We start from the raw sequence: 17,678 nt of genomic DNA on the forward strand, positions 1-17,678 counted from the left end.
ATATTTACTCTTGTCGTATAAACATTCATAACTGATTGTTTATACATCAATTCAATTGTGCAATATTTATGCAAAACTTGTCTCAGTAATCTTGTTGGATAGAGTAAAAGGATGATGCTCCAACTGGAAGCGAAAAAGGATCGAATAAAAAATTCCTGAAGAAAATACTCGTATAGAGATATTCCATATATATATGTATAAGGGGATATCACAGTTTTGCTTTAGCAAACAATCGAATATTATCATTGGACCTTACGACTTTTTAGTCTGGCTTACAGCTGCCTCTGTAAAATAAGTATCATTAAGAAAAAAACAGGCTGGTGTATACACGAGGAGGCTTGGAATTTTCGATCGGAGAAATTCAAGATCGGGAACAATAAAATTATTGCTTTTCCACTTTGTTCTCTTACAGTCGCTAGTTTCCGGTCAACTGTGACAAAAGAGCAAAGCAATAAACAGAAATAGGAACGTCGAGGAAATTTAATTGATCATCCGTTTAAAGTCAGTCCCAGGTCGAAATTTGTATTCGTCTGCGTGCACCAATACCGTTAATCGAATTTACTCCTAGCCTCAGTAAAAAAAAAAAAAAAAAAAAAAAAAAAAAAACTGTAAAAGAAATTTATATGAAACAGCCATTTTATGAAAATTCTGATGAAAAAAATAGTAGAAACTTATGATAAAATGGCTCTGGCTTTATTGTTTGTGTAAAGACTAAATTATATGTGACTTGTTTTAAAATTACAAAATTTCATTTGGGTTACATTAATGCGTTAGATTTGTCAAAATTACAAAGTTAATAGTATGACCAACAGGTGGGGAAGGTTCTGTGACACAATCGGTCGATTTTCACTCGAAGAAGCACTTAATCCTTCGTGCCTGAAAGCTTCATCATTTCAAGTTTCTGGAATGCCTTAATAAATGCAGCGACCCGTTGTGACCCAGATAACCCAGTAACAAAACATTGCTGCTACGTGCTGAAGGACTAGAGCATACGTGTATATTATGTACTTTCATGAATATACTATATATATATATATATACAATAAAGTAGCGTTGCAAGCTTAGGAGACATTTGATATTAAATGTACGTACGAGTATTGCCTAGCAGAATGATGTTATTGGTGGCATATATGCTTCCTCAGGAATATCTTCATCAATGTTTACAATTCTTGCATTTTCCTTTAGCAGAGCTACAAAAATAGGATTTATTTCGCATTTATTTTAAACACCATGAATCTTCAAACTACTATTCACCCTAGATTCATTTTTTCACATAAATTTTTCCTACTTTTTTTAAATCCTACGTTAATTCGTTTTACTGAAAATAAGAGTATTAAACTCTTGTTACTGTATGGCGATATTTAAATAAATTTGTAGCTTTGACAAATTTTAAATTGCTGATTGGCCAATAACAAATAAAGAAAGCTGATAAATCAGAATTAGGTCTCATTTTGTGAATTTTACGAAAAATTATTGGTGTAGTCAGCAAAATTCGTATAAGTATAAAGTTTATGCGAGATTTTATATTGGAGAGGGATGTGTGAAGTAAAAAGTAGTAGAGCAGATAAGAATAATATTGATTTTTATTCCCAAGGTTAGGAATGCTCATAAAACAGAGGTACAAGTACCTAAAACTCAACATTCATGTACGATAAAACTTAAAGATACGTTGCCCAAGATACGACATGGTTTTTGGTATATAATACCAATAAAATGTTGAATGATAATTTTAACAAAAACAATAATCACAAATCTTCATCACTTGAAGTATATACACATATACAAATGGAAATCGATATTTATAAAAGATTAAATTGGTGTCTTTTTCTTGTAGTATCTAAACATTTAGATTAAAAGAATTCATACAATCAGTATATATACGCAAAATGATAAAAGCTTCGACAAAATCAATTGTATAAATAAATTAACCATCAGTTCTTTGCTCAATGTCTAATACAATACTGATTTTATAATTTCGTGGTAATTAACACTTGAGAAATTATTTTTTTTTTTGCCTTTTCCCTTGTCTCTCCTTAATCAAGTACATTACAACACCTGCAAACTTATAACATCGAAATAGCTACCAAAATTGTCGCTATTTGAGAGTATAATTGCCCGCTTATACTTGCAAATTGGTTATCTATAGCTGCAAATCTTAACTATAATTAATACTATATTGAACTTTGAACGACATTTGACAAAAAATGAGATAGTTTATACGAAAAAATCTTAATGCTCTCTAAAATAATGACGATTGATTTGTGCATTTTACATTAATGATTTATGACATTTTCATTGTCGATGCAGTAGCTCGAATGTGTAAAAGCGCTGTTTCACACCAGCAAACTCTATACGGAATAAACGTTTCTTAATGAAAAAACAACGTTTCACACACACACACACGCACACACACAAAACCAGGATAGGCTTTAATTAATACTTTTAATTTACCCGAAGATGCTGCAATTGTATTTTTAATTTATGTGCTAATCCTGGACAGTTGAGCTACTGACACTAGTAGAGTCACGTTATTGAAAAAGACTTCTGCATTATAATGTATGTTATCATGAACGATTTACTAACTCGCGCACATGTATAGATCGTACAAGCTACCGTCCATAACGACTATTTTATTTACAAATTTCGGCGTCATAAGTACGAAAAGTTACCGAAATAACAATTTACATTGTTTTTTTTTTTCTCTCGAAACAGGAAGTTATATTTTAAGCGTCACAAAATCAAGAAATGTAAAACAAAAAAGAAAAGAGCAATCGTTGATTGTCTTCCATAATAGTATTTTAATTAATTTAAAATATTCAATGTAACAGTCTTTGAGTAGGAATTGTTTTTTCGATGACTCCCTGTACTTTCGTGAGTCATTTAACACCGAAATAATTATAACGCCGTAATTGAAGAAATCAGAGCAAAACAATACAAACAATAGTTTAAATGCACATTTCGCTGCTAACTTCTTCAATAGTCATCAGTTAAACAATGCTTAACCTAAAAACTGTTAATATTCATTATTATATTAACAGTTTGACGAGAGTGTGTGGTATTTTATCTAATAATACATCACGTAACAGCACCACTTATGCCAGGAATGATTAATATCTCCTACAGTGTGCATAAAAAAAAATATATTACTCTGATAAATAATTCATCTTGAATAAAGAAACATTTATAAAATGAATTATTCTAGCTAAGAGCGAGGCTTATATCGTTTGTATTTTTAAACAATCGTTTAATTAGATATGAACATTGATCCACCGATTACTAATATTGTCAATAATTGTGAAATTAATTTCTTCACTCTATCATCTAATCACCTTTAATCAGATATTATTTCTAAATGCTAAACTATTTTAAGCGATCGTTATCAAGCAATTCAGAGTTACTCATGAAAGTTGCAGTACAGATAAACTTGAACATATAGTAAATGGTTTAGCTTTTAGTGGAAACTGTTATTATCCAATTAAAATATCGTTTGACTTGTGCGTTTCTTTGATGACAATGTAACAATTGATCAATAGCGAAAAATCCGCTGATTACTAAATCGTAGTTTGCGTGTGACTGGTGCAATTGGCAAAAAATAAAAACTACGCGTTTGATTTTGAGTATTTCATGAAATACTCTTAAAAGAGCTTTCTCTTTAGCGATACATGCCGCTAAACTCTTTCTATAAAATGTAGTTTTACAGAAGACTATAAAATATAACATTTCATAAATTAAAGAATATAAAAATTCGAATGCACATAAGAATCCTCAAAAAAAAAAAGGGAATTCTCAAAATATTCGTGCAAAGCTTCGTGCTTTAAGCAAATATGCAGACTGTTGGTAAAGAACTCTATAGATAATTCGTTAAGACTGCTCTGGATTGTCGTAATGACAAAACACGCTTCTTCAATAGCTTTATATCGTATAATAAACCTGTTCCGTCTTGATTATGCTACATCCTTTACGACAACCTACAACCACTTCTCTGTTAACGGCTTTCGCTAATTTTTCGAACGGTATTAATTTCACACTTATAAATTAGTGATTGAATGAAGTAGCGTGCTATTAACCTCTCGAGAACCGGAAGCCTATTTTTAGGCTTTGCAGCAATGGTTGCGTTAGATGAACTTGGCAAAATTTATTAAAACTGGCCAATCGTATCGCATATTTTAATCAGCGCTCCCAAAGTCCTATTTTGACCGAACGTAACTATAACGTCAGGCTTCTCAAAATTAAACCGACTAACAAATATAAAAACGTTTTAATTATAAAAATAACCAAGTGTTAAACAATCGGGTCGATCTTCTACAAGTTAAAATTTCTTAAATTATTATAATAAATAATATTATAATTTATAAGTACACGAATTTTGACAAATGTGTCTAAGATTACTGTGCAATTCCAATGACGAAAAACTTAAATTACTTAATGATTTAATAGCAATACACAAGTACACTACCACTATTTATCGGGTTTAAAATTTTCGCGACTAGACTTTTCAAAATGTATCATCATCCATTCTTCGAAATAATTATTAATGAACGCGCATCTTATCGATAAGTAATTGTACGTCCCTTACAGTACACATTCTAGCAAAGCGTTCATCAATACTGAAGCAGCTCTTAGATGTAACTTTTTCATAAATAATCCACTTAGTCGAAAAAATATATCTTTAATGCTACTTTCTAACTTTCGTTTGGTTAATTTTTGCAATATCAATATCAAAAATGGCATAATGGAAATATTTTCTGCGGTAAAGACTTTAAAAGGGAAGCCTAATGAAAATATAGACGAAACATTTCCTCAATGTGGAAAAATAGTCATTTAGGAATAACGCACGAAGAATCAATCTTTCTCAGCTTCGTATCGATGAACGAACAACACCAGAACATTTTTATGGAAGCTCAACTTCGGTTAGTCAGTACTTGTAAGTTTTTAATGGAGAAAGGGTTTTCAGTAGTGTTATGGCGATGCAAGCTCAAGCACAATTAAAGTTGGCTCGCGGTGAAAACGTCAATCTCCAAACAAGATTCTCTTCAACAATCACTAATACGTATAAACTAAAATCACACTGTACTCGCGCGCCGATTCTCACTGTCCGTAATTACGTTGGGACGATGATCTCAGAAGCTTTCTACATATATAGGCCTTTCGAATCCATGATTCGTCTGCTATGCAAATCTTGAGAGCTTCGAATCAAAGCTCCTCGATGCTTATCCAAGAATTTCACAATCTTGCTATCCTAACACGACGATTCCATCATTTTCCTTCATCTTCATCAGGCAACCACAACATTTTACCCAATATCGTTTGCTCGGGTTTAGAGAGACTGTTAAATCTCCCACTTTGAACCTGCATTCCCCTTCCACTGATAAGAAAAAAATCTCCAAATCACTCACGCGTTTGTGGAATCGAATAGCTATAGTTCGCCGAGAGCTTATCGCGAAGAAGGTTTGACCAATCATTGGTTTGGAGTTGTTCAAGCATCCCTGCTGCTCTCGATTTCGCGCCAAGAACTCATAGTGCATATTCCATCGCCCCTCCACCATTCGTTAATGTCAGTGTAATGTTTCGGCGGATGTTCATCGTGCAACATCGCGCATACCCGACACCAAAAGTAAGTATTTATGAATTCTCCGGTTCCCTTCCAACGGAAGTACGAATTATACAATTGGTCATCTTTGTCCAGCCTATGGAGGTACACGGCTAGCTCCTTCGGCGATTCGAACTCGTCTACGTGGATGTAAGAACGATAAGGAGCACTGCGAGCATAATCACGTGGACGAGCACCCATGACAATAGGCAAAACGTTGTGTCTAAAAATGATAAAAATAAGAAGAAGGAGAATAGAAGTAGTTTAGGTATATTGAAATTATATGCCATGGTAAATGATGATTTTGAAATTGAACAGCTTACCCAAGCCCATTGACGAAGAACTTTTCAGTGATGTAATCCTTGCAATTGGAGTTCTCGAAGGCCAAATAGAACTTGTAATCGGCGTCGAGCATTTCGAAACATGCTTGGGCTTGCGAGCGAGGACAACGGAGAGTACCGCAAGCACCGTAAATGTCCACTTGTATGTATTTCGAGAGCTCTTTGGCGTAATGCATTCGTTGATTTCGTGGGTGGCAGTTGGAGACGAACCAAGCGACCTGACCAAAAATCGAAAATCGATCACCCTCGACAAAATAAGACTCTCTTTGCAATAACTTCCAAAGCATTAACTTTTCCATCAGAGATCGCGCGCTCACCTTTTTGGTCTTGTTAGCGGCATAATTAAAAGTTTGTTGTATCTGAGTGACACTGGGATCGTAATATTGCCACCTTTCATACGGCGCCACGATGTCGCTATCCCGCCTATACGTGGCTGTCCAATTCACCAAAGCATTCTTCACGCTCTGAGTGTGGTAAGGGCACTCTAAAAAATACAGCATCCACACCTGAAAAATATTGTATGCTTGAAAAATCGCCTCACTCTATTTCTCCTAAAAAATTCAATTTTTAGTTCCTGTCAATCGTACTGGCTACCGTACGTGTCAACTTGTGAATCACCATAGTACCTGATTGGCCGTTCTTCTACCAACGTGAGTCACGTAGTCTTTGAAAATAATTAAATCTGCGTCAGCGGCATTGTCACGGGTAATCGTGCAAGTATTGACGGGGCAGCGTTGCTGGAAAAAAATGTCAGGGCCACTTTTGGCCTCGTTCATACTGTGGGGGACCAGAATCTTTTTCAGATGTGGCTCGGTGGTCCGGTTATAGTCTGGTGGTACAAACATCAGCTGCAATCGATGGTGAATTTTTTTTAGTTATTTTCAACGTGTTTCAAGCTCGATCGACAGGCATGCACATTGCAAGTTTAATTTCTACCTGATTGGTGATCCTATCGTCATAAGCGTCTTCTTCCGGCCACAGTCGAGCCTGCCTTCGACCGGTACGACGAGACCTTGTAGCTGGAAAAGGTCTCCTGGTACCACCCTTCAGGTACCATGGCCTCTTCGAAGGGTCTGCCGAGTCGATCAAATTCTCCGCCACGCTCACCGTACCAGTCACATTCTGAGTCTCTCGTGAAAAAACAAACGAGAAAGGAGCAAACCAAAAGAAAAAGACAATTAATCATTCGACACTGTCAATCGATCAATTTTTCTCATATATCTAATCTAATCGTGTCTTAACAAACATTTCAATGGCAAAATCATCAGCAGCATATAAAGTGCAATATCGTCATCATTCTATTAGCTATTGCGTCCATCGAACAATCCGATGGATGTAACAGCATTTCGTTTGTGCAATCAAATATAGCATTACATCCATAATTCTCAATCATTATTGCTTGTCAATCACAATTATATAATTAATGTCGGGAGCCTATGCAATTAATCCCCTTTAATCCTTCCATATTATCATAATATTCTAAATATTCTTAACATTTTCATCATTCTGATGATATTGTCATTTTTGTTTATTCTTGGGTGTAAAATAAATATACAACAATCATTAGGTCATTCTTTCAGCACTCGTAGTTCCCTGTTTGCTAACTTATTCAAAATTTCAAATATGGTTCCATAACTATGATTTTTTTGTTCACAAAAATGTAACAATCAATTTAGTTTAGTTGGAAAGCCCATTTCGTTTTACATATAAATCGTTGGATATAAGAGACGTGTGTGCAGTTTTGTGGTAAAATACTGTATATACATATATATAAAGATTGAACGGGTAAAATAAAAGTAGAAAGAAAAAATTGTCGGTGGAAGAAGGAAATTGATAAATTTATTGATGTATTTCTCGGTTATCTCGTGTAATAATTGATAAGACAACAATGGCAGAGGCTGCTGGATAAAAGCTGATTGTGCACTGTTCGATGTGCTATTTCACGAGAGTGTACGTGGTAACAAGCAAATCGGAAGTTTTTTGCATGTGACTTGGAGCGTACCTCGAGCGGAAGTTTTTCCTTCGTTCTGTCTAGAGTGCGCAAAGCCTGCGCCGACGGCCGCTTCGATTTTGCAGGCCAATCGTGCTTCATCTACGAGCGAAATTCGCCAATTTAGAAGCCGTCAATCGTCAAGCGAGAAACGCGTAAATGTCGAAAAATCATTTGCTTCTGGTCTGGCAACCACAAGTTAATCGATCTCGGCAAAGAAAAAGTAAAATATGGATAAAAGATTTTCCATCACGCTGTGCAATCTCGGACAAAGTAAAAAATTTTCTCTATTTCTGCTTTTATAAAAAAAACTCGAGAAAGGTTACTGATGTGTTCAACATAGAAAGCGCGCGCGCTTTTTGACAGTTAATTATGGGAAAAATTACAATAGCGGATGCTTTTTGGTAAAATACCTTTGTTGAATCGACAGCAGGTCGGAGCGTGTCCGGTTGAGCTAGCTCCGATGGACGCATCGAGTGCCAAAATTCTTTTTGTCGAACGTTCATCAAGACCAACAATGTGCCCGTCAGGCAGAATGCGTAGAGGAAGCATCTCTTCAGGGACAATCGCGGCAGACCCATGCCGTTTCAAACCTCCCACCACTCACCCTTATTTTCCTTGAATTTTAACCCTCAGCCGTCGCCACGACATCCGGATCTTCTGAAAAAATTAACAATCGCTTACTTTTTACAATTAATAACATTTTTTTAGCACCTTTCTATATATAAGAAAATGCTAATTCAATTTCTGCGTATACATTTCGCCATGTACCTAAGACACGTACAGAGTTCTTTCGAATAGTGACGTACTATATATATTCTAAAATGAAGGAGGACACAGAGCCTATAGCTCTTTGCCCTTTCATCCAACTATTCTATTTAAGAAAAGAGTACCTAAGCCTGACTATTGCCAATTTGCCAACTGCCACCCTAAAAACCTCAGCCACGCAACAGTCAAAGTGACTCGCCCGCTAACGATTCTCCCCTACCGTTCACCCTTATTCACTCTCTCTCTCTCTCTCTCTCTCTCGACTCCTCTTAAAAATGATGTAGGTTAACGGCAACAAAATTCCAACACCTTCTACCGTAAATATTCTCGCGCGCAGGTAAATCTTCACGATCCACTGCAGAAAGTTTGCACACGTGCAAGTTTCCCCTTTTCATGTGTCTACGCGGTAGTTTTTTCAAGAATATTTCATGTAACGTGTTTAATAACGCTGCGTCACGAAGTAGTTCGATAAAGAAAAACGCTACGATATTGGCCTTCGCGTGTATGATCATAAAGAAAATATTTAAATATAGTCAACGATTTTCGCTTGAGGAAAGAATTTAACTGGTCCAGTGATACATCACAGGAATAATATTTAAGTATTTCAGTCATTAAAAGAGCACGGTGAAAATCCAGAATGGTGTCGATTGAAAGTGCAGGTGAAGGTATATTGGTTGGATAGAGACTCGTGTTGATCCTCTGATCCTTTACTCTTTCGGACCATTCAATCGTATTCCGTTACTAGAGTGCCGGGTTGAAGGTCATTTGTAAAGCAAGGATTAAGCGGATTCAAATGGAATGAGTCCCCCACCCCCTGGTCCCCTTTCACCCCTTCCACTGCACCTTTCACTCGAAAAGATCAACGATGCAACTGCAGGGACCCTAACAATTTAACAGTCGGTGATGCAACGATTCTTCTTTGTTCGCTTTCATCTTTCTATCGTTTCCGACTATCCAGCGTGAAAACAAAACAAACGTTTCAAAAATCGCTATGTGAAAATAATAATAAAATCATATCTGATAATGAGCCAATTTTTGCCAATTCACCTCTGCTACACGCAATTTTTATGATACTTTAAGTTTATCAAAGAATTCTAAAACAATTTTTTTATCAATTCTACGCAAGTCGTAGATCTTTCACGTAAATATGTCAATTTTTGTCAAACTGCCGAATACAGTATTACGGCAACGAAGCAGAGTTTCAAAAGACTCTGTACCCCTATTTATATTGTGCATCACATAGATCTGTTCATCATCCTTTATTTTTTATTAAAAATTATTCACTTTTAATTATATAACTCATCGTTTTATATTTCCCATTTGTTTTCAAGGTTCAATTGACTAGTGGAGTGGTAGATTTCCAAAGGTGAGATTCGACTTTTCTCCTCACCAGTTGAAAATTGATTAATCGAGTTTAGTATCTATACGATTCTCACACGAATGAAATACACATACATGTGTCTGTGTGCGCGCGAAGAGCAGAGTGACTTAATTAACTGCATCCGCGGCAGCAAGCGCTTCCTATTTTCCAAGTGTTGAGTGCAGCAGGTGCTGAAAGGTACAGTTAGATTGCTGAACGCGTTCGGTACTAATATTCCCAATGGACCGGAAGTTGCACCGTTAAACTCTGATTCTGTCACGTGACGAATTCTATCCCGCAAGCCCTTACGCGAAAGCTTTTACGTTTTCCATTTCACATACTCTCGGAATTATTCCACCAGCCTCATTTATCTTAATCCAATTTTACTAATGTGTTTCTTTTATTTTTTGTCCCTTGTGATTCTTTCATAATGAAAAAATAGAACACTCCTTGAGAGATTATATATTTTTTAGTACAGCACACACATATGCACATTTTAATCAAGAATGATTTTATTTAAACGATTCATCATAGAATATATTTTATGCTTTCACATTTTAATTATTAGATAACACGCTCAAAGGAAACACTCGCTTTAACCACCGGTAAATAAATTTATTATTACGCGTTGAATAGTTTTCTGATGGTCGTTATTAGCACGGTTCTCTTCACATTGAGGTTTATTCCAGATATTTCCCTTTTCCTGATTGAGTAAATGTCTATAGTGAGATTAAAAAAAAATAAATAAAATAACAAAAGGTTTCTAAACTGGAATACTGAACTATAAAGAACTCAAACTTAATAGAGGGATAAAGAGAGAGTTGTACTTGTTAGAAAATAAAATAGGTTTCTCCGAAATACTTTTCTATCATTTTTTTATCAATAAACGATTCTCACGCCCCTTTGATAAACACGTCGATAGCTTCAATCCGAAAAAGATAATTCAGTATCAGTAATGAATCTCGTTTCACACTCTTTCTATTATTCATGCGTGATTATAAGCAATTATAAATTGTAACACAAATACAAAATAATTCCAACCTACAATTAAATTAAATTTATTTGCATGTTTACATACGTGCTTCAATTTATTTTTGAATTGGGTTATGGCGATTATGCATATACTTTCGTACTCTCCCGCATTTTGTTTTTGAGTTTGCAGTTAATATATTTGTCAAAAGAGCAATTAAAAGAGTTAAAAATAATCGTGGTCGACGTGGTCATAAAAATTACATTTATACTTACAATGCAAGTTAGTGAAAACGTAATTTGAATCACGTCTTAAATGTGTAAAGCGTGTGCACACTTGAGCAACCTAAGCATAACTGACCACCAATACTGCCAATAAGTTTGTTATCTTATCACCTGAGATCCATTTAACTTGGTTCCATAGTTACAATTATTTTTCACACTGTAAATCTTTATCAAAGCTAAAGCCGGATATATTTATTTCCTCATATATGTTATCATGAAGCTACCAGCTTGAAAAATGTTAATATAATAACAGAAAGAGCTTGCCTTTTTTTTCATTTATTAAATACTTTTGAACTTATCCAACAACTTACTTCTCTAATTTTCTATTTTAAATAGTATTTACATTTTCTAATTAGCTTTGTTGGGGTATAGTTGTGGCGATTCTATAGCTTTTGTGCAGCAAATGTGCATGAAAATAGTGAGATTAATAATGTTTTCTCAAAAACAACTTTACAGCCTTTATCTTTAAACCTATCTTTGTAGGTATGCATAGAGGACGAAACATATCAGAGGGACTCTAAACGACCAACCAATAGCTCAGTGGACAAGAAACTGAAAAAGCTTTGAAATACAAAACGAATTTTTCGCTTGTAGCAGCTCATCTTTTGCTACTGCTAGCATTTAAGAATACTCGACAAAAATTAAGCAAAAATCGCAGTACATAATGCGACGAGGGTCTTTTTCAAAAACTCACAAGCTCTAAATATTTTTTCAGTTTAATATAACTATAAGAGTATACGTAGAATGTAACGACAGTTAATGAGTGAAATAAGTATACACATATACATACATATATATATACTATACAGATTAGACACGTGAAGCAAAATAAGAGAGGAAAGAGCGTTACTTCTTTAGTTTTAGTTAACTTGGTTTTATGATTTGATGTGTCATGTCTACATACATTTTAAAATCATCGATACAAAGTTGTAGAGAAAAATGTTAAACATTTTTCTTACGCACTAAGCCAACATCTTTGTTTGCTTAGGGCGTAGTTAAAGAGAACCAGTTTACTTAACTAATAGCAGCTAAATCTAAAGATATGAAGATAAATTCTTGAAACAAATAAATATTGAAACGCGTAGCTCAAACCTACGTGACACAAATTATAATATAAAGAAACATTATACGATTTGATATAATACGTATAATGCTTCAATGACTTTTTTATACATATATATATATATATATATATGTATGTATATAATATGAATTTATGGAAAACTGCCGGTGCCGCTCCGTAGCGATTGAATTTTCAGTCCAATTTTTCAAATTTATTCTAACTATCCTTCAGTTTCTTAAATGGCATGCACGATTTAATCAATTGTATTGTTTTCTCAACTAATTGCATCAATATCAAAATGTTATCGATCAAACAAGTAGAGCATAATCGTATTAAATGAAGCTTTATCTCTTTATCATTGAATATAGTAAGTTCTTACATCAAAGGAGATACTACTGTTCAGTTATTTTTACACTCTGTTTAACTTTAAAGTATTAAATTCTCGTCATTGCTATGTTAAAGTTGCTGAAGGACATGAGAGTGACCTGAAGAATGTTCAATGAGATTTGAAGAAGACAAAATTGATAAAAATATATGTAGAATATGTATTGCTCTATGTATATGAAAGATAGAAAAACTTTATAGTTTTTATCTTATCATATGCTTTTTAAGTTCAGTAGTTTCAGACTCACTTGCTATTATTAACTATTACCATAAATGTTATCAAGACTCGTGTATTTGTTTATTATATGTTCTTAGATTCTTAAAAAAGATAGAAATACCAAATGATTTAAACTCTCGTCTTTCTTGAAACACGAGATGTTCGATTATTACTTGATAAATATTGTTTTTAATTAGCCAACTATATATATGCGTCGCTACGAAAAATCGAACATGCTTTGTTTGCCGGTACCGTAGCTTCTCGCTAACAATTATAATGTAGGTCAACCATAGTTAATTTTATCATAACGTATCATTAGAATTTTCCGAGAGCACGTAAGTTTGTATAAAATTGAAAGATAGTAATTTCTTCGATAACTTGATCAGAAGCAGTAAACTGGCAGAATGCATTATCTGAAAATTGGAACTGGAACTATAACTGCAGATATATGTCGGACAAAAATAAAGTGATTCAAATTATTTAGGTGATTTTACCACGCGGATCAAATTGATTTAGAAAATAAAATATTCATTAGCTTTTCTAATGTAGAACAAATGTGCCTTTGTGGACGCTTCGAGGATTATTTCTTACTCGGCTCTTATCACTTCCCTTGCCGCAGCCTTTTGATTAACGAAATACATGCTCACTGATATGGAAAAAGTTTTAAAGCACTCTGTAATCGCTTTTAAATAATCGTCGTAAGAATATAATCTTCAAATTATACAAGTCAAGTTATTTATTTATGATATACATTTTATAATCAAACCTAAGAAATTCTTGCACAATACTAGAGGCTTTTCTATCTATATATTGCGTATACGCATGTGGACTTATTCGTAAAAAGCAGTAACAAATTTCCCTCGGACATTATATTCTCGAATGGTATACATATAACTTCTATATACATAGCAGATTACCTCAATGAAATCAAGTATTTCTGGATAGCAATGATTTTGGCACGGTGACACGAACGCACACTATGGTAAAACATATCAAGTTGTTGGCCGACTCGACTCGACTCGAGATGAGCAAAATTGAATTCATCGATCGGAAATTTAAACTTTTAATATGACTTGGATCGCTAGATTCGTAAGATTTGTGTCAAAAGGTTGTCACACTCAATCGTACCAGACGAACCGACCTAATTTAAATATATATAAATTGTCGATATAGAATAAATATTGCCTTTTTTCGATAGCCTTAATGTCAATGAGGGTCCATCAGATTAATCTATTTTTAATTATCACGATCCCCGATTAAATCCCGAGCGAACGGTAGGATTATTTTGAGGGATTAGCGTGTAAAAACGGATTAAAAATTTATATAACGCTCACGGTAAATGACTTAGCTTCAATTATTTTCATTGCGTCGGTAACCTATGAGAATTTTAATAGAAATCGCTTCTGTACAGCTATATATACAGAGTTTCTCACGTAAGATGCCATGCCTCACAGCATATGTACAAAAAGAGGCGTATCTCTTTAACTATAAGAGACATTCCATTTTTTCATATGATCTTTTTCAAAGCAAATAACAACAGGTTTCGAAAAGGTCTTATGCAAAAATTAAATATCTCTCATGGTTAAAAAGATACGCATCGTTTTATACGTATGCTCCGGGGCGTCTTATACGTGAATTAAATACCTTGTATAGTTACGCGTCTATGCGTTCGTTTATCCGGTAGAACCGAGCCAAGCGAACTAAGCGAATGAAAGTTAACCGATACAATGTTATCATACAGAGATGAGTCCACTGATTTTATGTGCAACCATTCCTGACAATAGACAGTGCTTGTGCGTGTATGCACAATTGACGCTCTAGAAACGAGAGTCTATTCCGAGGTCGTCCCGGTCGTCCCGGTCGTCCCAGAGCAAACTGGCCAGACTGTACTGCTACACATTAGCGGACAATCTGCGATATCCCACCGTGGAATAAGAAAAATCTGCACGCCCATCCCCATGCACCCCCTCTCTAACCCCAATTAGTAGGATGCACCTGGTACCATCGAATCACTCTCGAATTACTCCGCTCCATAACGCGTCTCATCGCCTCTCGTATCTTTCCCGCAGCTATAACGCACTTAGTTTTTACATTTCTTATATCTTTTTGCATTCTTATTCTCTCTTTCTCGACACATTTTTTTGATATTCTCAATTACAAATATATCAACCTTCCATCGAAATACTTAACGACGAACATCCTCCCATTTTCACATTCCTCCTTTTTCTACCCACAAATAAAATTCCATGCATTTGTGAGATGAGTTTAGTGTGATCTATTCTACGAGAAAGTATACTTCTAGAGTCTACTGGAATAACTTTTTCATGTTCACCTTGTAGGTAAACATATTGTTTTGAAACTAATTTATTTAAAAATAATAGGATATAATTATAATAACATTTTATTGTTTCCAAAAGGAGATACTTATATTTGTTTCAGAAGAGTTATAATAGATTAACGAGGAAATATATATTCTTTTTGAAGGAACGAAAAGAAGTAGCGTTAAACAGGTTTCCCTTTGTTTTAGTCTTATCAAACGATTATTTGAAATACACTCACACACATACATTTAATACGGGCATGACGTCCACTCAGGTCTCTTTAGAGAATTAGCATTACATACGTGTGTTTTACTTCAAGTGAATATATTGTGAGAGAAAAGTCAAAGTTTAAAGGAAAAAAGAATCAAAATATTAGTACCCTCACGCTGCAGAACTGTATTGTATACATAAATATTATAACATATAAAGTATATTACATTATGTATTGGCCTGACTGTCAATGGATGTTCTTGACGAAGGATTCGAGTAGTGGTATACCTACCGAAGGGTAGTATAGTAAAAAGTCAGAGGGGCTGATTCATACCACACTACCCCTGCAGCACGTTGCTACAGGTTAACAGCAATTTTATACACCCCCCCCCCCCCACCTTCCCTCTCATATTACCGTTCCCTTCCATACTTTCCAATGATTCATTGCTTTCAGAAAACTTGGAATATCACTCTTGATAAAAGTCCAACCTCCTCTATGAATTTATCGACTTATTTTTATCGGCTGATTGATATATTAATACTATAGGTATGATATGTATACTGTAAATGTGATGATTTCCATGAATAATTTATTAATTTTTATTAAAAATGATTGATACAAAATTTAAAAGTAAAACATTGAATTGAAAGAGAAGCTATTATAATGAGATTTTATGAGCTCCCTGTCTAATTTGCAAAACGAATGCGATAAAAATCGTTATATGGAGTTATATGTGTATCTATGTGTAGCACATATTTATATGCCGGCATGCTAACCTTCATATACTCGGACTGTTTGCTCTTCAATAATATTCAAAAGCAAACTTTACTTTTACTTTTATCTTACAGTTGTAACGTAAACCCCCAGGGAATCTAGGAGCATTTGCAATTAACTGATGATTATTATTTATCTCCAAATTTATGATAATTTTGTTATGGGAACTTTTGCATATATAAGTGACGGTATAACCAGGCATATAATATTTTCTACAATAAGAAGAAATTAAAGAAATTGGACAAAAATGGCTAAATTTAAACCAAGCAATTTAATTTATCGAATTCAGTTAAGGACCCGCCAAGTAGAAGGTGTAAATTATTTTAAATCTGATAATGGGAAGAACCTATAAATATTTGCATATAATATATTATATATATGATAATATTGTTGTAATTAAAAGGGCATGAGTTTTATCAAATGTGTAACAAATAAGATTGATCGAAAAAAAATCTGTAATAGTACAGTTGCTTAAATATCACCTTGAAGCCGAATAGTATAACAGCGATTAAAAAAAAGGAAACCGCGCGCCAAACTACTACCCTTAAAAACAAAGTGTATTATACGCGTTTATTGGGGCTATTTATCATGGATGTCTGAGAAAATAAAAAGACCAAAGTCTAACAGAAAACTGTGCAAGATATGAATTTAAAGATCATAAAAAAGAACGTTGATTGAATGGTTTAATAGGTGTAGGTGATGAATGTGTGTTTACGAGAGAGAGAGAGAGAGAGAAATACAATTGGAATTGGGATAAATTGTCTGTGGCGAGGCTGAAGGACTAAGAAAAGGTAGATGAGGATATTGTAATAGATGAAATTTTTGATTGGGCAATATGGAGAGTGTTTGGAAGAACAAGACGGTAGGAATGAAGGATTGCAAATACTCACATGGGAGTAAGATCCGCTAAGAGTTCTCTTGGGGGTGTGTTGGTCGAGGGTGCACCACGTGGTCGCAGCGAAGCGGTTTTCTTTGGTTCTGGCAAAGACTGCAGGACGTCGTCCAGGAGACGGTCACGTGGTGCTAAAGGAATTGAGCGAGGTGGGCTAGACGAAGTTTGCAGGCCTCATCCCCGAGGTGGCCAGGTCACCAAGTGCACGAGAGCGAGCAAGCCTGCCCAGCCCGAACGATATTCGCTTAGGCACCGCTTTCGCCTCTCCCCCGATGCATGGGAGCAAAGGCCCCTCCACACCAACCTCACCGCCTGGAAAATCCATAAGAGCCGCGTCTGCGCCCCGCAAACGCATCCGGGCAAGGGCACCAATACTTCCGCCTCTCCTCCTCCTCCTCCTCCTCCTCCTCCTCCTGCCCCGCATCCTCGACATTCGTATATCCTTCAATACTTCTTCGTCTCCACCAAACTACAGTCTTTCACCTGACTTTTACTACTTCGCTTTATTCCTCC

The 17,678-nt window shown here is 35.1% G+C and overlaps 1 protein-coding gene across 6 annotated transcripts; it reads right to left on the reverse strand.

Moving 5' to 3' along the window:
* Window positions 1–1,585: 1,585 nt before the first annotated feature.
* FucTA (glycoprotein 3-alpha-L-fucosyltransferase A) lies at window positions 1,586–17,534 on the reverse strand. Of its 6 annotated transcripts, none has more exons than XM_066747255.1 (8): window positions 17,164–17,534; window positions 8,335–8,578; window positions 7,934–8,023; window positions 6,868–7,059; window positions 6,558–6,779; window positions 6,249–6,437; window positions 5,914–6,149; window positions 1,586–5,813 (listed from the first exon to the last, which is right to left on the reverse strand). In XM_066747255.1, exons 2-8 carry the CDS (start codon window positions 8,500–8,502, stop codon window positions 5,477–5,479), a joined length of 1,434 nt encoding a protein of 477 aa, XP_066603352.1. In that variant the 5' UTR covers window positions 8,503–8,578; window positions 17,164–17,534; the 3' UTR covers window positions 1,586–5,476. The 6 variants fall into 6 exon arrangements, with proteins under 6 accessions (XP_066603352.1, XP_066603353.1, XP_066603350.1 ...); XM_066747256.1 differs by having other exon boundaries at window positions 6,868–7,053; window positions 8,335–8,581; XM_066747253.1 differs by having other exon boundaries at window positions 8,335–8,581; window positions 17,164–17,533.
* Between the last annotated feature and the right edge of the window lie 144 nt (window positions 17,535–17,678).

The sequence above is a fragment of the Prorops nasuta genome, unplaced genomic scaffold, assembly GCF_024137725.1.
Source record: "Prorops nasuta isolate Cenicafe-Biocafe unplaced genomic scaffold, Cenicafe_Pnas_1.2 PNAS00003, whole genome shotgun sequence".
Taxonomy (NCBI): domain Eukaryota; kingdom Metazoa; phylum Arthropoda; class Insecta; order Hymenoptera; family Bethylidae; genus Prorops; species Prorops nasuta.